At 37.0% G+C, this 22807-nt stretch overlaps 1 protein-coding gene across 1 annotated transcript in view; it reads right to left on the bottom strand.

Moving 5' to 3' along the window:
• Positions 1-22807, bottom strand: part of Stk31 (serine/threonine kinase 31) — an 88881-nt gene that overhangs the window by 12767 nt on the left and 53307 nt on the right. The window contains exons 16-21 of the mRNA XM_052172525.1: positions 21729-21830; positions 20368-20448; positions 17606-17731; positions 13829-13954; positions 13560-13646; positions 10340-10489 (exon numbers count right to left, since the gene is read on the bottom strand). Of these exons, the coding sequence (XP_052028485.1) occupies positions 10340-10489; positions 13560-13646; positions 13829-13954; positions 17606-17731; positions 20368-20448; positions 21729-21830 (672 nt within the window). The remainder of the gene's footprint in view (positions 1-10339; positions 10490-13559; positions 13647-13828; positions 13955-17605; positions 17732-20367; positions 20449-21728; positions 21831-22807) is intronic.

Raw genomic sequence — 22807 nt, 5'->3', positions numbered from 1 at the left:
ACACTTTACCCATGAAGTCACCTCCCCTACTCCCCACTTGTATAGTTTAATAAATTGACAAATCAGTACTATTTTCTAATTCTGAACATTCTAAGTATTTTAAATGAAATTATACAAATTACTTTTTCTTTCTGACCATTTTCTAAATATATCATGTTCCAAGAAATCAAAGGATAATTAATGACAAATCATGATACCTAAATTCAGTCTGCCCTTAAGTTACAATTCTGACTTTCATATTTATTTGCTGTGTGATTTAAATTTTAATTTCTCCAAGTACAAACTAATGTTTAAAATTAAAATAACATCTACATTACAGAGTTGTCATAAAGACGTTAGCACAGTGCCTACCATATATCACTAAATCTTAATTGTAGATCTTCTCCACTTACTATCTCTACCTCAACTTCTCTGCGTGTAGTCTAAAATCCAGAAGCTAATATATCAACTGGTAATGTTAAGTGAGCAACTAAAATAGCATTCTGGGAAAGAATACCAAGTGACAGATAGATATAAAGGAGGGGGAATGATAGTTGGAACAGTCACATCCACAATTGTACCATTCATATGCTCAAAAATAAACTGACATGAATACTTAAAATTTACTTATAAAATCCTTAGTTATTTTCTTATTTTATCATAATTCTCAGATAAATTAATGTGGGACAAGAGGATGTTTCAGAAAATTAGTCTATATAAATCCTGTATAACTTTTAATTAGTTTTAAAATCATGTTTTCATCCTTTTGAAATATCATATGAAAACCACTAAGACTATATATATACAGCATTTATTCTAAAACCTGTAAACAACAAATAACCAAAGTCCATAACAGCAGTGCTTGACAAGAATGTATGTGAAGAAACTGGACCTTTATCTAATGCTTACAAGAACAAAAAATGACAGGTACTTTAGAAAAGATTCTCAAGGCAATCAATAAAGTGGATATATTTATTATACATCTATCAGAATCAATACATTACTTAAAATTTTGCATTGTTCATTACTATAAACAATCTAAGGCCTGCTTTTTAAAAAGTTTGCCTCTTGAGAAAAGAATAAAACACAGTATTCTTCTTCCCAGAGTCCATAGTTCCTGGAATAGAGCAAGAAACAAGTTCTGTTGTAGTCAAATTTTCTAATAGTTTTTGGCAGTAAAAATTCTAGATGTAATAATGCTTAAGAATTTACATTCTCTATACTAGGACCCTTGAAACTTAGAAGAAAAAAATTTCAACCAGAATATCAACACTAGACCATAATCTTGCATGGTAGGAAGATAAACTAGTTGATCAAGAATTCTTGCCACTAAAACCATTTTGTGGGGCTGGAAAGATCCTGGGCAGATCTCATACAGACTCTAAGAGAACACAAATGTCAGCCAAGACTACTATACCCAGCAAAACTCTCAATCAGCATAGATGGAGAAACCAAGATATTCCATGACAAAACCAAATTTACACATTATCTTTCCACAAACCCAGCACAACAAAGGATAATAGGTGGAAAACTCCAATACAAGAAGGGAAACTACAAGATAAAAAAAGCAAGATAGTAACCTTCTTTCATCAAACCCAAAAGAAGATAACCACTCAAATATAAAAATAACATCAAAAATGACAGGAAGAATAACCACTACTCCTTAATATCTCTTAACATCAATGGACTCAATTCCCCAATAAAGACATAGACTAACAGGCTGGATACTTAAACAGGACCTACATTTTGCTACATACAGGAAACATACCTCAGTGTCAAAGACAAACACTACCTTAGAGTAAAAGGCTGGAAGACAATTTTACAAGCAAATGGTCTCAGGAAACGAGCCAGAGTAGCCATTCTAATACAAGATAAAATTGACTTTCCACCTAAAGTCATCAAAAAAGACACGGAAGAACACTTCTTGCTGGTCAAAGGAAAAATCCACTAAGAACTCACAATTCTGAACATCTATGCTCCAAATGCAAGGGCAACCTCATTCATAAAAGAAACTTTACTAAAGCTCAAAGCACACATTGCACCTAACACAATAATTGTGGGTGACTTCAACACTCCATTATTCTCAATGAACTGATCAGGAAAACAGAAACTAAACAGGGACACAGTGAAACTAATTGAAGCTTTGGACCAATTAGATTTAACAGATATATATAGAACATCCTAAAGCAAAAGAATATACCTTTTTCTCAGCACCTCATGGTACCTTCTACAAAATCGACCATATAATTGGTCACAAGACAGACCTCAACAAATATGAGAAGATGGAACTAATCCCATGCCTCCTATCAGATCACTATGGAGTAAGAGTGGTCTTCAATAGCAAGAAAAACAACAGAAAGCCCATATACACATGGAGGCTGAACAATACTCTACTCAATGATACTTTGGCCAAAGAAGAAATAAAGAAATCAAAGACTTTTTAGAATTTAATGAAAATGAAGGCACAACATACCCAAATCTATGAGACACAATGAAAACAGTGCTAAGAAGAAAACTCATAGCCCTGCATGCCTCCAAAAAGAAACTGGAGAGAGCATACACTAGTAGCTTAACAGCACACCTGAAAGCTCTGGAACAAAAAGAAGCTAATTCACCCAGGAGGAGAAGACAGGAAACCATCAAACTCAGGGCTGAAATCAATCAAGTAGAAACAAAGAGAACCTTACAAAGAATCAAAAAAACCAGGAGCTGGTTCTTTGAAAAAAATCAACAAGATAGATAAACCCTTAGCCAGACTAACCAAAGGGCACAGAGACAGTATTCAAATTAACAAAATTAGAAAAGAAAATGGAGATATAACAGAAACTGAGATAACTCAAAAACTCATCAGATCCTACTACAAAAGCCTATACACAACACAACTGGAAAATCTGGAGGAAATGGCCAATTTCCTAGACAGATACTGTGATGGTTTGTATATGATTGGCCAAGGAAATGACTCTATTAGGAGGTGTGGCCTTGTTGGAGTAGGTGTGTCACTGAGGGTATGGGCTTAAGACCCTCACCCTAGTTGCCTGGAAGTAAGTATTCTACTAGAAGCCTTCAGATGAAGATGTAGAACTCTCAGCTCCTCCTGTACCATGTCTGCCTGGATGCTGCCATGTTTCTGCCTTGATAACAATGGACTGTAAGCCAGCCCCAATTAAATGTTGTCTTTTTATAAAACTTGCTTTGGTCATGGTGTCTGTTCACAGCAGTGAAACCCTAACTAAGACAGATACCAAATACCAAAATGAAATCAGGATCAAATAGATCATCTAAATAGTCCCAAAACGCCTATAGAAGGAGTCATAGAAAGTCTTCCAAACTGGAATATACAAAACATAATCCACACATCAAATGAGGTACAAGAAGAACAGAGGAGTGGCCCCTGGTTCTGGAAATGCTCAGTGTAGCAGTATAAGGCAAAACCAGAATAGGGAAGTGGGAAGGGGTGGGTGAGAGAACAGGGGGAGGGAAGGGGGCTTATGTGACTTTTGGGGAGTGGGGGGCCAGAAAAGGGGAAATCATTTGAAATGTATATAAAAAATATATTGAATAAAAAAACAATAAAAAAAAGAAAGTCTTCCAACCAAAGAAAGCACAGGACCATATGGTTTTAGTGCAGAATTCTATCAGACCTTCAAAGAAGACCTAGCACCAATACTCTTCAAACTATTCCACAAAATAGAAACAGAAGGAACACTACCCAACTCGTTCTATGAAGCCACAATTACACTGATACCAAAACCACACAAAGATCCAACAAAGAAAGAAAACTTCAGACCAATTTCCCTTATGAACATCATTGCAAAAATATTCAATAAAATTCTTGCCAACTAAACACAAGAACACATCAAAATGATCATTCACCATGATCAAGTAGGCTTCATCCCAGGGATGCAGGGATGGCTCAATATACAGAAATCCATCAATGCAATCCACTACATAAACAAACTCAAAGAAAAAACCACATGGTCATTTCACTAGATGCTGAAAAAGCATTTGACAAAATTCAGTATCCTTTCATGCTAAAAGTCTTGAAAAAATAGGAATTCAAGGCCCATACCTAAACATAGTAAAAGCAATATACAGCAAACCAGTAGCCAACATCAAACTAAATGGAGAGAAACTTGAAACAACCCCACTAAAATCAGGGACTAGACAAGGCTGCCCCCTCTCTCCATATTTTTTCAATATAGTACTTGAGGTACTAGCTAGAGCAATTAGACAACATAAGGAGGTCAAAGGGATACAAATTGGAAAGGAAAAAGTCAAACTATCACTATTTGCAGATGATATGATAGTCTACCTAAGTGACCCAAAGACCTCGACCAGAGAACTCCTACAGCTGATACACAACTTCAGCAAAGTGGCAGGTTATAAAATCAACTCAAGCAAATCAGTAGCCTTCCTATACTCAAAGGATAAGCAGGCTGAGAAAGAAATTAGGGAAATGACACCCTTCACAATGGCCACAAACAATATAAAGTATCTTGGTGTGACTCTAACCAAACAAGTGAAAGATCTGTATGACAAGAACTTCAGGTCTCTGAAGAAGGAAAGGGAAGAAGACCTCAGAAAATGGAAAAATCTTCCATGCTCGTGGATTGGTAGGATTAATATAGTTAAAATGGCCATCTTGCCAAAAGCAATATACAGATTCAATGCAATCCCCATCAAAATCTCAACTCAGTTTTTCATAGAGTTAGAAAGAGCAATTCTCAAATTCATCTGGAATAATAAAAAAAACCCAGGACAGCTAAAACTATTCTCAACAGTAAAAGAACTTCTGGGAGAAATAGTATCCCAGAACTCAAGCAATACTACAGAGCAATAGTGTTAAATACTGCATGGTATTGGTACAGTGACAGGCAGGTGGATAAATGGGATAGGATTGAAGACCCAGAAATGAACCCACACACCTATGGTCACTTGATCTTCGACAAAGGAGCTAAAACCATCCAGTGGGGAAAAAGGATAGCCTTTTCAACAAATGGTGCTGGTTCAATTGGAAGTCAGCATGCAGAAGAATGCGAATTGATCCATTCTCATCTTGTACTAAGCCCCACTCCAAGTGGTTCAAGGACCTCCACATAAGGCCAGACCCTCTGAAGCTAATAGAAAAGAAACTGGGGAAGACCCTTGAGGACATCGGTACAGGGGGGAAAGTTCTTGAACAGAAGACCAATAGCTTATGCTCTAAGATCAAGAATTGACAAATGGGAGCTCATAAAAGTACAAAGTTTCTGTAAGGCAAAGGACACCATCAAAAGGACAAATCGGCAACCAACAAATTGGGAAATGATCTTCACCAACCCTACATCTTACAGAGGGCTAATATCCATTATATACAAAGAACTCAAGAAGTTAGACCCCCAAGGAACCAAATAACCCTATTTAAAAATGGGATACAGAGCTAAACAAAGAATATTCACCTGAAGAACTTCGGATGCCTGAGACGCACCTTAAGAAATGTTCAACATCATTAGTCATTAGGGAAATGCAAATCAAAACATCCCTGAGATTTCACCTCACAACAGTCAGAATGGCTAAGATTACAACTCAGGAGACAGCAGGTGTTGGCGAGAATGTGGAGAAAGAGGGAAACTCCTCCACTGCTGGTGGGATTGAAAGCTGGTACAACCACTCTGGAAATCAGTCTGGTGCTTCCTCAGAAAACTGGGCATGACACTTCCAGAGGACCCTGCTATACCACTCCTGGGCATAAACCCAAAGGATTCCCTGGCATGCAATAAGGACACATGCTTCATTATGTTCACAGCAGCCCTATTTATAATATCCAGAAGCTAGAAAGAACCCAGATGTCCCTCAATGGAGGAATGGATACAAAAAAATGTGGTATATATACACAATGGAATACTATTCAGCCATTAGAAACAATGAATTCATGAAATTCTTAAACAATTCTTAGACATGGATGGAGCTGGAGAACATCATCCTAAGTGAGGTAACCCAGTTTCAAAGGAACACTCATGGTATGCACTCACTGATAAGCGGATATTAACCTAGAATCTTGGAATACCCAAGACACAATCCACATATCAAATCATGTCCAAGAAGAAGGAAGGAGTGGCCCCTAGTTCTGGAATGGCTCAGTGCAGCAGTGTAGAGAAATACGAGTACAGGTAAGTGGAAAGGGGTGGACTGGGGATCAGAGGGAGAGAAGAGGGCTTATGGGACTTTTGGAGAGGGGGGATCAAGGAAAGGGGAAATCATTTGAAATGTAAATAAAGAATATATCAAATAAAAAAACTATTACTCAACCCCATACAAGACTTTTTAAGTGTTCTATCAAACACTAGGAGTTTTCAAAAGGAAGGAAACAGAATTACATGACCATTCCACAAACTAGTGAGAATGTCTGAATAAATAACTTGAATACAAATGTTCATGGCAACCTAAATGATAATAATTAAAAAACATAAACCTAGAGATAGGTTTGAGGGTACATACTTGTATCTCAGCATATAGGAGACTAAAGCAGGAAGATCACTGTGAGTTCAAGACCTGTGCTACGGAGATAGTTTAAAGCCAGAATTTGCTACTCAGTGAGACTGTCTCAAGCAAAAAGAAAAAGTATAGTTCCCCAGCCATTTGCACCAGGCCAGGGAGCCAGGCGACTCCACAGCCTTCTGTGCATAGCCCGCCAGGAGGAGAGTGATCTCCCAGCAGCACTTTCACTTCTGAGCACAGAAGTGAGATCTCCACTTTCTCTCTGGAGGGGAACAGGTAGGAGCAAATGGGGCATAAGATCAGTGGAGCAGCTAGGACAGAAGTCTTCCCACTGCCATTTGCACCAGGGAGACAGGAGGCTCCACATCTTCTGTTCACAGACCCTGACAGAAGAGAGTTGGTCTCACAGGTGTACAGACACAGGCTTACAGGCCCACAGGAGGGACAAGCTCCAGCCAGATACAGCAAGACTGACTAGCACCAGAGATAAACAGATGGTGAAAGGCAAGCACAAGAACCCTACCATCAGAAACCAAGGCTACTTGGCAACATCAGAACCCAATTCTCGTACCACAGCAAGTCCCAGATACCCCAACACATCAAAAAAAGCAAGAGTTGGATTTAAAATCATATCTCATGATGCTGATAGAGGGCTTCAAGAAGGACTTAAATAACTACCTTAAAGAAATACAGGAGAACATGGGTCAATAGGCAGAAGCCCTTAAAGAGGAAACACAAAAATCCCTTTTAAAAAAATTACAGGAAAACACAATCAAGTGAAGGAACTGAACAAAACCATCCAGAATCTAAAAGTTGAAGTAGAAACAATAAATCACAACGTGAGACATCTCTGGAGATAGAAACCTTGTAAGAAATTCAGGAGTCATAGATGCATCAACAACAAAATATAAGAAATAGAAGAAAGAACCTCAGGTGCTGAACATATCATAGAAAACATTGACTCAACAGTCAAAGAAAATGCAAAATGCATAAAGCTGGTAACCCAAAACATCCAGAAAATCAAGGACACAATGAGAAGATCAAACCTAAGGATTACAGGCATAGAAGAGAGTGAAGATTCCCAAATTAAAGGGCCAGTAAATATCCTCAACAAAATTAAAGAAGAAAACTTCCCTAACCTAAAGAAAGAGATGCCCATGAACATACAAGAAGCTTACAGAACTCCAAACAGACTCCACCAGACCAGAAATTCCTCCCAGCACATAATAATCAAAACACCGAATATACCAAACAAAGAAAGACTATTAAAAGCAGTAAGGGAAAAGGAGCAAGTAACTTAGAAAGGCAGACCTATCAGAATTACGCCAGACTTCTCACCAGAGACAATGAAAGCTAGAAGATCCTGGGCAGATCTCATACAGACCATAAGAGAACACAAATACCAGCCCAGACTACTATACCCAGCAAAATTCTCAATCGCCATAGATGGAGAAACCAAGATATTCCATGATAAAACCAAATTTACACAATATCTTCCCACAAATCCAGCCCTACAAAGGATAATAAATGGAAAATGCCAACACAAAGAGGGAAACTACACCCTAGAAAAAACATGAAAGTAATCTCCTTCCAACAAACCCAAAAGAAGATATCCACACAAACATAAAAATAACATCAAAAATAACAGAAGCAACAATCACTATTCCTTAATATCTTTTAACATCAATGGACTCAATTCCCCAATAAAAAGACATAGACTAACAGAAATATTTCTCATGTAAATCTTCAATTTTATCAGAAAATGTTTGTTTCCATCAAATAATTTAGTAATTTTTATGTCTACCATTTTATCTGCATTATTTTTCATGATAAACTTCAATTTTAACATGTTTTCCTATATATTTCTTCTATTTTATCAGAAATGTTTTCCATTTAAATCTCTGATTTTATCACAAAATGGTTTTAATTACACCTTCAATTAATTTAGAAAGGTTTTTTATGTCTACCATTTTATCTGTATAATTTTCCATGAAAAGTGTCAATTTTAACATGTTTTTCTATATATCTCTTCTATTTTATCAGAAATATTTTCCACATATATCTTCAATTTATCATAAAATGTTTTTACTTCCTTTTTCAATAAAAAACACGCTTTTCAAAAAAAATTATCTTGCCAATGATGACAAAAAGTATTTAGTTTTAAATTGTAAAATTTCAATTTGTTTTCGTGAAAATGTTTGTAATGCTTTGTTATAATTGTTCATATTGGTTAAAAACTTAGGAGACAGCAGGTGTTGGTGAGGACGCAAAGAAAGAGGAACACTCCTCCACTGCTGCTGGGATTGTAAGATGGTACAACCACTCTGAAAATCAGTCTTGCAGTTTCTCAGAAAACTGGGCATGACACTTATGGAGGACCCTGTTATACCACTCCTGGGCATATACCCAGAGGATTCCCCAGCATGTAATAGGACACATGCTCCACTATGATCATAGCAGCCCTATTTATAATAGTCAGAAGCTGGAAAGAACCCAGATGCCCGTCAATGGAGGAATGGATACAGAAAATGTGGCATATTTACACTATGGAATACTACTCACCTATTAAAAACAATGAATTCACAAAATTCTTAGGCAAATGGGTAGAACTAGAAAAATATCAACCTGAGTGAGGTAACCCAATCACAATAGAACACACATGGTATATACTCACTGATAAGTGGATATTAGCCCAGAAGCTTGGAATACCCAAGACATAAGTCACATATCAAATGATGCCCAAGAAGGAAGAACAAAGTATGGATACTCTGGTCCTTCTTAGAAGGGGGAACAAAATGCCCACAGAATGAGATAGAGACACAGTGTGGAACAGAATCTGAGGGAAAGACCATCCAGAGACTATCCCACCTAGTGATCCATCCCATATACAGTTACAAAACCCAGACACTAATAGCGATGCCCACAAGTACTTGCTGACTGGAGCAGGATATAGCTGTCACCTGGGAGGCTCTGCTGGTGTATGACAAATACAGAGGGAGACACTCTCAGCCAGCCATTGAACTAAGCACAGGGTCCCCAATGGGGGAGCTAGAGAAAGGACCCAAGGAGCTGAAGGGATTTGCAGCGCCATAGGAGGAACAATGATATGAGCCACCCAGTACTCCCAGAGCTCCCGGGAAGAAAACCATCAACCAGAGAGTACACATGATGTTACCCATGGCTCCAGATGCATAGGCAGCAGAGGATGACCTTGTTGGACATCAAAGGAAGGAGAGGCCCCTGGTCCTGGAAAGGCTCATTGCAGCAGTGTAGGGGAATACCAGGACAGGAAAGTGGGAGAGGGTTGATTTGAGAACAGGAGGAGGGGAGATGGCTTATGGGATGGGGGAGAGGCACCAGGAAAGGGAAAATCATTTGAAATGTAAATAAAGAATATATCTAATAAAAATATTACATTCTCTTAATTGTCTGGACTTTGTTATCTCTACAAACTGCCTATTGGGAGATAATGTGGCAACAAATTAAAAGCTACATAGTTGAACATAGACTTAAACTAAATAAAAATACCCACAGCTCCCAGGCTTCCAAAAATGTGCTATAGTGATAATAACAAAGTATGTATATTTAAATTTAATCTTTGAAAGAAAGGAACACAAGCAGAGGGAGGTTCTAACATGTTCCTAGCAACTGTTTACTGATTAGTAATGATCAGTGTTGTCAATGCCATTGTACACATCAGATTGTTTCCGTAGTTATGGCAAACCACACACTGATCACTACCATCTAGATGACTGTTAACAGATACTATTTGTACTACATGACTTAACTGAAGTGCAAATCTTAGAAGCAATCAGCACATTGTGTAAAAATGCTGAACAACATTAGTAAGTAGTTTCTATTCTATAAAGCTATGATGTTTTACCTCAGACTTGGTGAAGTCAAAATCTCCAACAATCCCTTGTTCACGATTTAAGGCAAATACATTGTTCTGATGAAGTGATCCATGAATTATGTTAGCACTGTGCAATGTATGCAGTCCTCGGGCAACACCTTTCATGACTTTTAAAGCTTCCTGCAAATACATACAGATTGAAAAGGTGGAGTTTAGAAAACTGGCACATTTTAAAATATAAATTTTGTCTTTATTAAAAGACTATCCAAGAACTAAAGTAAAAGCTTCCTTCAAGTTAAAGATCTAACATAGTCAAAGAACTACAGGCTAGATAAGCTTAACTGGGTGTGGTGGTTTAAACAAGAATGGCCTCAAAAGGCTCAAATGTTTGAAGACTCAGTTCTAAGATGGTAGCCCTATTTGGGAAGGTTTAGGAATGAGAACCTTGTTGGAGGATGTATATCACTTAGAGGTAGGCTTAAATGTTTCAGGAGACTTGAGTCATTCCTAGTATACTCTCTGCCTCCTGCTTTCCTTTCATGACAGGAGCTCTCAACTGCTGCCACCACCATGCCTTATTCTGTCATTGGGACACTCTAGAATCTTAAATCCAATTAAATATTTTCTTTTACAAGCTGCCTTAGTTGTGGCATCCTATCACAGCAGTAGAAAAGTAATACTCTATATGGCTGATAACATCAGAAGAGGTTTTTGCATACATGCAGACATACACACACACACACACCTAAGACAAGTTAAATTTTAAATAACCACTACATAAAGCAGCTAATTCTAAACTTATAAAAAACTATATGATAAAAACTAAAGCTGCCACTTAAAACTTCAGACACCAACTACTGTCCTAGGCATGCATGATATGATGTTTATATTGCAGCTTGATAGTTGTAAGTCTGGGCTCTGGAACTAGAAAGACATAACTTCAAGTTTCAGTTCTACTTCTGGATAAAGAGATTCTGTGCAAATCACTTAATCTTTCTCAGCCTTATCTTTCTCATGTATATCAAATACATGAGGCAAGAATGAAATAAAATAATGCAGATCAAATATTTGTGCAGGACAGCATGCAGTACTGAGTGTTACATATTAGACATTACCTTCTCGTTTCATGCAGCTATGAAATGATTTTGAATAAATATGGAGAGAGAGGGCAGTCTTGTCTAGTACCTGATTTTAGTGGAATTGCTTCAAATTTCTCTCCATTTAGTTTGATGTTGGCTACTGGTTTGCTGTATATTGCTTTTACTATGTTTAGGTATGGGCCTTGAATTCCTGTTCTTTCCAAGATCTTTAACATGAAAGAATTCTGAATTTTGTCAAATGCTTTTTCAGCATCTATTGAAATGACCATGTGGTTTTTTTCTTTGAGTTTGTTTATGTAGTGGATTACATTGATGGATTTCCATATAATCAACCATCCCTACATCCCTGGGATGAAGTCTACTTGATCATGGTGAATGATTGTATTGATGTATTCTTGGATTCAGTTGGCAAGAATTTTATTGAGTATTGTTGCAATGATGTTCATAAGGGAAATTGGTCTGAAGTTCTCTTCTTTGTTGTATCTTTGTGTGATTTTGATATCAGTGAAACTGTGGCTTCAAAGAATGAGTTGGGTAGTGTTCCTTCTGTTTTTATTTTGTGGAATAGTTTGAAGAGTATTGGTGTTAGGTCTTCTTTGAAGGTCTGATTCAATTCTGCACTAAAACCATCTGGTCCTGTGCTTTTTTTGGTTGGGTGACTATCAATGAACACTTCTATTTCTTTAGAGGTTATGGGATCATTTAGATGGTTTATCTGATCCTGATTTAACTTTGGTATTTGGTATCTGTCTAGGAAATTGTCCATTTCCTCCAGATTTTCCAGCTGTATTGAGTATAGGCTTTTGTAGTAGGATCTGATGATTTTTTTAATTTCCTCAGTTTCTATTGTTATTTCTCCCTTTTCATTCTGATTTTGTTAATTTGGATACTGTCTCTGTGTCCTCTGGTTAGTCTGGCTAAAGGTTTATCTATCTTGTTGTTTTTCTCAAAGAACCAGCTCCTTGTTTTGTTGATTCTTTGTATAGTTCTTTTTGTTTCTACTTGATTTCATCCCTGAGTTTATTTCCTGCCTTCTACTCTTCTTGGGTATATTAGCTTCTTTCTGTTCTAAAGCTTTCAGGTGTGCTGTTAAACTACAACTGTATGCTCTCTCCAGCTTCTTTTTGTAGGCACTCAGAGCTATGAGTTTTCTTCTTAACACTGCTTTCAATGTGTCCCATAAATTTGGTTATGTTGTGCCTTCATTTTCATTAAATTCTAAAAGGTTATTTCTTCTTTGACCAAGGTATCATTGAGTAGAGTATTGTTCAGTTTCCATATATATGTGGGCTTTCTGCTGTTTGTTTCTATTGAAGACCACCTTTACTCCATAGTGATCTGGAAGGAGGCATGGGATTAGTTCAATCTTCTTATATCTGTTGAGGCTTGTTTTGTGACCAGTCAGAATGGCTAAGATCAAAAACTCAGGAGACAGCAGGTGCTGACAAGGATGTGAAAAAAGAGGAACACTCCTCTACTGCTGGTGGGATTGCAAGCTGGTAAAACCACTCTGGAAATCATTTTGGTGGTTCCTCAGAAAATAGGGCATAATACTACCAAAGGACCCCACTATACCACTCCTGGGCATATACCCAGAAAATTCCCCAGTATGTAAGGACATAAGGACACATGCTCCACTATGTTCACAGAAGCCTTATGTATAATAGCCAGAAGCTGGAAAGAACCCAAATGTCCGTCAATGGAGGAATGGATACAAAAATGCGGTGTATTTACACAACGGAATACTACTCACCTATTAAAAACAATGAATTCATGAAATTCTTAGGCAAATGGGTGGAACTGGAAAATATCATCCTGAGTGAGGTAACCCAGTCTTAGAAGAACATACATGGTATGCACTCACTGATAAGTGGATATTAGCCCAGAAGCTTGGAATACCCAAGACACAATTCACATATCAAATGATGTCTAAGAAGAAGGAAGGAGAGGCCCCTGGTCCTGGAAAGGCTCGATGCAGCAGTGTAGGGGACTACCAGGACAGGGAAGAAGGAGGGAGTTGATTGGGGAACAGGGGAAGGAAAGAGGGCTTATGGGACTTTCAGGGAGGAGGGAACCAGGAAAGGGGAAATCATTTGAAATGTGAATAGAGAATATATCCAATTTTTTAAAAAGACTTGATTTTTACTTACTTCTGAAGTTAAAGGCATACTGGCTTGAACTGCGCTCAGGTTTGCTTTAGGGTAATATGGGACCATCAGATAGGCAACAGGATCAGACTAAGAAGCAAAACAGAAAATGTAACTCAAGCGAACAATTTATCAATATATTTGTATTCTATATACACTATTAGTGTATGCACTAATTCTATGAGGTAAGTACTATTTTTACATTAAGAAGAATAAATTACTACTTTAAAATTTTTTTTAAAAAGAATCATTTCTATAATACATTAGCTTACCTTACACATAAACAGGAATATTAATGGCAGTAGCCCAGATTCTTCTTTAGCATATCCACAAGCTCTATGATAGGAGGCTGCTCTCTGAATCACCCTGCCTTCTGTGTCAACATCCACTGAATAGCCCTAAACAACCACAAAAACAGCATTGATAATTTCAATAATAAAAAATTAATTCTAATTTATTATTTCTATTTAAGTATGGTAAGTTAAATTATATATTATTTTTCTATTTTAACATTTAAGTACCTTCTTGCATTGAATGCTATATTATGCAAAGGAGTGATTTTACCTGCAGCCTACTCTCCATTCCCAAATACGTAGCAACAGGGCGACATGAAGATCCTCTGATGTTAACTCACAGTCTTAGCTCACAAGATGAAATTAAGGAGCTGGAGAGATGGTTAATGGTTAAGAGCACTTGCTGCTCTTGTGAAAGATGGGAATTTGGATCCCAGCACCCACATAGTGGCCCATAACTGTTTGACCTCTAGTTCCAGGGGATCCAATTCCCTCTTCTCACCAAAACATGTTCAGGCATACATATGTAACAAAGATATGCATGCAGGCAAAACACTTATAGACATAAAACAAAAATTTAAAAAAAAACATAAAGAAACTAAAAACAAAAATTAAAAAAAAAACATAAAGAAACTAAGTAGCACAAGACTGTGTTGGCAATATGGGTATGCTTTCAAGAAATATGTAAGAAAAACTGCTGACTCCTGGGCTTGGAGGTGAGATCACCATTTTCTCTCTGGTGACTGTCCAAGGTGGGTCTGGCCAGGAGTGTACAGGGCACAGGAATAGCAGAGCAGGTGAGACAGGTCCTTCCAGTTACCATCAGCACCTGGGAGCTAGGGCTGTCACTCAGCCTTCTGTGAACTGGTCCTGCCAGTGGGGAGCTAATCTCCAGGAGTGCTCTGACTTCCGGCCTTGGAGATGAGATCTCCATTTTCTCTCCATTGACCATCTAAGGCTGGTCCAACCAGGAACACATAGGGTACAAGAACAGTGGCGCAGCTGGGACAGGACCCTTCTGGTCACCATACCTGAGAGCTGGGGCTATTCTACAGCCCTCTGTGCATGAGTCTTGCCACGGGAGAGGTGGTCTCCCAGGAGTGCTGACACAGGTTTACAGGTCTGCAGGAGGGACAAGCTCCAGTCATAGACAGCAAAATCAACTAACACCAAAGATAACCAGATGGCAAAAGGCAAGCACAAGAACCTTACCAACAGAAAACAAGGCTACATGATAACATCAGAACCCAGTTCTCCAACAACAGCAAGTCCTAGATAGCCCAACACATTGAAAAAGCAAGATTTGGATTTAAAATCACATCTCATGATGCTGAAAGAGGACTTTAAGAAGAATAAAAATAACTCCCTTAAAGGAATACAGGAGAACACAGGTAAACAGGTAGAAGCCCTTAAAGAGAAAACACAAAATTCCCTTAAAGAATTACAGGAAGACACAACCAAACTGGTGAAGGAAATTAACAAAACCATCCAGGATTTAAAAATGGAAATAGAAACAATAAAGAAATCACAAAGAGAAACAACTCTGAAGATATAAAACTTAAGAAAGAGAACAAGAGTCATAGATGCAAGCATCACAAACAGAATACAAGAGATAGAAGAGAGAATCTCAGGTACAGAAGATAGCATAAAAAACATTGACACAAAAGTCAAAGAAAAGGTAAAAATGCAAAAAAGCTCCTAACAGAAAACATCCAGGAAATCCAAGACACAATGAGAAGACCAAACCTAAGGATAATAGGTATAGAAGAAAGCAAAGATTTCCAGCTTAAAGGGCCAGTAACTATCTTCAACAAAATTATAGAAGAAAACTTCCCTAACCTAAAGAAAGAGATGCCCATGAACATACAAGAAGCCTAGATAAGAAATCCAGCCTGTAATCTCAGCACTCTGGGAGGCAGAGGCAGGCAGATTTCTGAGTTTGAGGACAGCCTGGTCTACAGAGTGAGTTCCAGGACAGCCAGAGCTATACAGAGAAACCCTGTCTCAATAAAACCAAAAAAAGAAAAAAAAGAAAAAAAAGAAATCCAAATAGATAGGACCAAAAAAGAAATTCCTCCTGCCACCCTATTTTAAAATGGGGTACAGAGCTAAATGAAGAATTTTCAACTACAGAATATCGAATGGCTGAGAAGCACCTAAAGAAATGTTCAACACACTTAGTCAACAAGGAAATGCAAATCAAAACAACTCTGAGATTCAGTCAAAACAACACCAGTCAGAATGGCTAAGACCAAAAACTCAGGAGACAGCAGGTGCTGGCAAAGGATGTGGGGAAAGAGGAACACTCCTCCACTGCTGCTGGGACTGCAAGCTGGTACAGTCTGGAAATCAGTTTGGCAGATTCTCAGAAAACATGGCAGAATATTACCGGAGGACCCCATTATACCACTCCTAGACATATACCCAGAAGATGCCCCAACATGTAATAAGGACACATGCTCTACTATGTTCATAGCAGTCTTATTTATAATAGCCAGAAGCTGGAAAGAACCCAGCTGTCCCTCAGTGGAGGAATGGATACAGAAAATGTTGTGTATTTACACAATGGAGTACAATTCAGCTATTAAAAACAATGAATTCATGAAATTCTTAGGCAAATGGGTAGAACTAGAAAAATATCATCCTGAGTGAGGTAACCCAATCACAATAGAACACACAGGGTATTCACTCACTTATAAGTGGATATAAGTCCAGAAGCTTGGAATACCCAAGACACAAGTCACATATCAAATGATGCCCAAGAAGGAAGAACAAAGTATGGATGCTCTGGTCCTTCTTAGTAGGGGGAACAAAATACCCACAGAAGGAGATAGAGACAAAGTATGAAGCAGAGTCTGAGGGAAAGGCCATCCAGAGTCTACCCCACCTAGTGATCCATCCCATATTCAGTTACAAAACCCAGACACTAATAGCGATGCCCACAAGTACTTGCTGACTGGAGCAGGATATAGCTGTCACCTGGGAGGCTCTGCTGGTGCATGACAAATACAGAAGGAGACACTCTCAGCCAGCCATTGAACTGAGCACAGGGTCCCCAGTGGGGGAGCTAGAGAATGGACCCAAGGAGCTGAAGGGGTTTGCAGCACCATAGGAGGAACAATGATATGAGCCACCCAGTACTCCCAGAGCTCCCAGGGACAAAACCATCAACCAGAGAGTACACGTGATGTTACCCATGGCTCCAGATGCATAGGCAGCAGAGGACGGCCTTGTTGGACATCAAAGTGAAGAGAGGCCCCCTGGTCCTGGAAAGGCTCATTGCAGCAGTATAGAGGAATACCGGGACAGGGAAGCAAGAGGGGGGTTGATTGTGGAACAGGAGTAGGGGAGATGGCTTATGGGATTGGGGGGGGGGGGGAGGACCAGAAGAGGGGAAATTATTTGAAATATAAAGAATATATCTAATAAAAAATTTTTAAAAAAAAGAAAAGAAAAAATAGGGAACAGCCACATGTTTATAAACTTATAGATGGTTGAACAAAAATAAAAATTAAGAAAAACAAGAATTTGTAAAGGCTATTGGATGAAATGTAGTAAGGTACCCTAAAAAAGAACATTAATAACCCTAGTAAAGACATTATTCGTTAAGGAAAGAAGAGGAACTTTAAAGTCATAATTAGTTCTAACATACCAGTCAACTTATATAAAAATAGTGGGTTTCTTTTCTTCCTTAAAAGTAGAGTCATCACTTCCTTTATACTTCTGAAACTTCCACAAATCAGAACTTAAACTTACCTTTAATAGAACTGGCTGCCCGTTGACCTCAGAGCACACCAGAGGACGCTTGCTGCTAAGTTCCTTCATGGGCTCAGTGTCAAGAAGGTCCCGCTCTAAGCTCATAGTAAGAAGACCACCAGAATTCTAGACACAAATTTTTATAATATATAGACAATCAAAAATGACTTAGGGCTTTCAAATCACAACATGGTTAGGGGCATACTATTAAATGCAGTGAAGATCATCAAACCAAGAAAGAAAACAAAAGTGCTTATTAAAGTTTAGATTCTTTTTAATTCCTGGATCTTGAACTTTTCTTGTCTTCTGTGTAAACCAGACATTTAATCACTGCTGTAAAATTTAGACAAGACTGTAGAAACAAACGAGGTTAAGAAGACAAGCTTAAAAAGAACTGCAATGCTTACATGAAAAACCTCATGTATGTCCTTAAAAATTAAAATAAAGGCAAGTAAAAGTAACTACCGAACAGCAATGAGAAATTTTAAAATTATGACTACAATGTAATGCTGACACCTCTATCCTGCTTAACATCCTTAATGAAGAATGATTTTCAAAATTTTTAATTCTACCATTTTTTTCTTTTTTTTCTTTTTTCTTTTTTCTTTTCTATATTCTTTGTTTACATTCTAAATGATTTCCCCTTAAGCCCTCTTCCCTTCACCCGTTCCCCAATCAACCCCCTCCAACTTCTCTGTTCTGGTAAATTCTACCATTTTTATATGTTTACATTAAAACTAGGTGTTTTTTTTTCTTTAGTGGATTATTTTTAAATTATTTTTAAATTTTCATATACATGTACTATATTTACATCATGCCCCCTCCCTCCAAACCCTATGTCTCCCTACTCTCAAATTCATAGCCTCTTTGTTTTTAATATTTGTTACACACATATAAAAATAAATACATAAATACATCCTGATGAGTTCATTTATTGTTGCTCACATGCATATGTTTTCAGTGCTAACTGTTTACATTGAACAACAATGGGGGCTTATTCCTGGGGAAGACTGATTTTCCCTCTTTCATGAGTCATTAACTGCCTGTACCTTTTTATCTAAGATGGGGCCTTGTGGGGTTTCCTCTATCAATACTGTGATGAAACTATTACTGTTACTTTCCCATTATAATTTCTAACTGTATTACACTTATTGGTAGGTATAAAGATATGTATTAAGAATACAGTATAGTTTATCAGACACAAGATAGTCTCTAAAAATAGATTTACTAGCATCAAGGAAAAATGGACATTTTTATTGTTTTTTTTTTTTTGTCTGTTTTGTTTTGTTTTACTGATTTGATTTGGTGTTTGGGTTTTTAAGACAGCTATCACACTTAGTATTCCAGGCTATCCTGGAAATCAGGTCACCCAGGCCAGACTGACCTCAAACTGAAGGCAATCCCATTGCTTCAGTTTCCCAAAATCTGAGATTATACGAATAATTTATGATACCCAGTTCACACATCATTTTTAAATATCATATTGAAGACTTTATAATAACGATTTAAAGAATGTTTTTGCTTTTGTGGCCATGAAGCTTCATAACCAAATGCAATTCAAGAAACTTTAATCTTACTCATTTGTGAAAATAAAGTCATAAACATTTCTTTATAGACTGTTTTAGCTATTATTACCTCTTAATAACACGTTTTCATGAGACAGGGTCTCATGTAGCCCAGGCTGGCCTTTACCTGTGATCCTCCTATCTCTTATCTCCAGAATACTGATTGCTGCTATGTGCCACTAAATGCATTTTATGTACTGCTGGAGAACTGAAAGAAAGGTTTCACGCATGTCAAGCAAGCACTCTGCCTACTGCATCATACCCCTGGCCACGCACTGATCACAGTCTCAACAGGTAAGCACCACTGTCTTCTCTGTCTGTGGATTCTGCTTCCTTGTATCCAGTCAATTGTAAGTGAAAGTATTCAAAATAAAATTGTATCTGCATAAAAATGCAGGCTTTTGTCATAAATACTGTATGCTGGCTAATTTGTGTAAAACTTATATTTTACTAGGTACTGTAAGTATTCTAGATATGATTTTAAAGTGTCCTGGGATAACAGGCTGTGGTCACTCAAGCCTGTAATCCTAGAACTGACAGCAGGCTCAAAAGAGGATGAAAAGATCAAGGTTAGCCCAGGCTGTGTCCCAAGACCCTTTCTCAAAATCAAAACAGAAACAAATATTCAAATATTATACAATTCTATGTCAAGAACTTTTACATGTTGGATTCTGGGATCCAAGGACTCTAGGGGGAAATTTTTAAACATTTTTTTATTTGGTTTTTTCGAGATAGGGTTTCTCTGTATAGTCCTGGCTGTCCTGGAACTCACTCTGTAGACCAGGCTTGCCTTGAACTCAGAAATCTACCTGCCTCTGCCTCCCAGTGTACTGGGATTACAGGCGTGCGCCACCACTGCCCGGCTGGCAATGTTTAAAATCATAGAACACCAGTGCTTCATCCAGTTCTTGGTCACCAGCAGGGGTAAGATAACTCTCCTCATAAAGTTAACTCCTAATTCTTCTTTGAGTTATTTAATGTACTAATCTGTTTACCAAGAAAACGAAGTTCACATCAATATCTTTACTTTAAACGATTTGGTTTAAGACAGTCTTGAGGAACAGTTCAAATAACCCTTTTAAATATTTACTGGGGGCACTTTCACAGAAATATAGATCTGATACTGAAATGATATGAACATAACCATGTCTTTACATTCTCTTCATGTTGGCAATTCTCAGGGGAAACAAAGCTTACCATATATTTAAGCAATCCTATCTCAGGATACAGCAGAGGCAGCTCAGGGAACCACTTCTGGGTCAAGATATTCAGTTTCTCCTAAAGATAGAAAGAATTTTTTATTATAGATCAACATGGATTCAAGTGTAGCATGTTGCTTTTCAGGAAAATATATTTCCATATGCGTTTTTACCTCTAATAAAATACCTAATCTTTAATATTTTACTTCTACTGCAACAACTATAAAGCAAAACATGACTTATTTCATATACAGCATAAAATAAAAAAATATTGTAATCTTAATAATAAACTGTCATTTTTTCAAAGTATTAAGAACATAATAACATTTTTAAAATGACTACTTAATTTAAGAAAATCCTGAAAAGCTGAGTGTGGTGGCGTATGCCTGTAATCCCAGCACTTGGGAGGCAGAGGCAGGTGGATTTCTGAGATTGAGGCCAGCCTGGTATAGAGAGTGAGTTCCAGGACAGCCAGGGCTACACAGAGAAACCCTGTCTCGAAAAAAACAAAAAAAAAAAAATCATAAAAGCCTTGAGATTAAAAAAATAAGTATGTGAGTCTACATAAAGCATTTTGAAGTAAACGAGAAAACTGAGAATTTTATAAAGAAAAGTCATATATCAATAGGTTTACTAAGGAAAACTTGGAAACATTTACCAGATTTTATCAAAAGATTCAAAGGTATGTCATAGATAGGTACATAAATTGTATCACCATGCATAAATTGCACTCAAAATGTCAATTATTTGCATACTATTTTTACTTTGAACAACTAACTGTCCCTTAACTAACTCTTCCTTATAATATCTCCCAGACATAAAATGCAGTAGTCTTTCCACTGTGAAGAGAAAGTAGACTGCTGACTTTCTAAGCCACAGAACTTAGGAGGAGAGTGGAAAACGATGGTGTGACCTTTCTGGTTCCATCTCTCAGGTGGATCAAGCTGCTCCATTCATGTTTTTTTTTTTGCTTCTTATTTTGCTTCTTATACTTTTTTAAAGGGTATTCATGTAAATTTGTGAGAATCTCTATATCATGTGTTAAATGACAAAAATTATACAAAAGTGAGTGTGTTTCAAGCTCAATTCTAAAATCAAGCAAAAAAATTTCAAGAATTTATTTTAACTTACTGCTTTTACCACTGAGAACATGACAAGTGATTTTTCTCCTTTATGATAAACTGAAATTTCTACATTGGTAAAACTTTCATGAATTTTATCATATGAAATTAACTTGTAAATTCATGTGAATATTACTATGCCAAGATAATACCTTTAGTGTATGGTTATATGAAATCTGTGACTTTAAATTCAATTTACTGAGTAAATTCTAACTTAAAATTTCACAGAAATACTTACATATTCCTCCCTCTCATGATAAATTTCCTGAAAGACACTGCTGCGCAGCTGAGTTATTTCTTGCTTTATTTTCTCAATTTCAGTTCCATCATGGTCATCAGACTTTATCAGAGGGAAGAAAGTAGTCAACAGGATTATTACACTAGAATGAAAACAAGTCTTCCTCTAAGAACTAATGCAATTTCAATAGTAAATCAGTCTGAGTTACTCTCATGCATCCTTCAGTATCTAGAGTATAGCAGTCTTCTAACATTCAACAAATCCATTTATTTTAATACTAACTTTTCCCAAAACTATAAAAAAGTATTGAAATACAAAATATTATTTTAAGTACCTCCACATTTTTGAATATAAAAACAACTAACTTCAATATGAAAATAAAGATTAAGAAGAGCAACTGAATTAATTGAATTCTGTGAAATTTTTACTTGAAATCAAATTTTTAAAAGCAAACTCAACAAAGTGATGAATGGATGTCTAAATTATCTACTATGAGACAAATCTATGATTTAGAAATGTTCCACATGACTTCAATGGAGTGACAGTAATAAATAAATTGCCTCAAAATGTATAACTGCATTAAAAAGTTAGATATGTCTACAATGTCTCTAGCCTTAGTAAATTGAATGTGCCCAATTTCATCTGATGTAAGAAAAAGTTGAAAAATGAGGCTGTAAAAAAACTACCTTCTCCACAACCTAAAATATAATCGAACAGGAAGCCTCTTACACTGCAATTTGTTTTAGAATAGCTCCCACTTTGCTTCCAATTAAATCTAAGAAAAGGAATAGAGATATAAAGTTGAAGACATACTTCAGATCTCTTCTGATTTTAAATAAAATCCCCAAGAAAATTTATAGAATTACTAACAAATTCACAAAGCTTCACGCCTAAGAAGAGTAGTCAAAATTAGAAAATCCTAATCCCTTCAGCTCTCATATAATATGAAAACAACTTTAAAACTTGCAAGAAATATTATATCCAGTGTTAAAATAAGTTTTCAAAAGTAACCATGCTGCTTAAAATTACTTTATTATAAAATTCTACATTTGGAGATGGGAGTCATCAGTAAAGTGCTT

This window comes from Apodemus sylvaticus, chromosome 2 (genome assembly GCF_947179515.1).
Source record: "Apodemus sylvaticus chromosome 2, mApoSyl1.1, whole genome shotgun sequence".
Taxonomy (NCBI): Eukaryota; Metazoa; Chordata; class Mammalia; order Rodentia; family Muridae; genus Apodemus; species Apodemus sylvaticus.
This window is presented reverse-complemented; position numbering and strand designations above follow the sequence as displayed.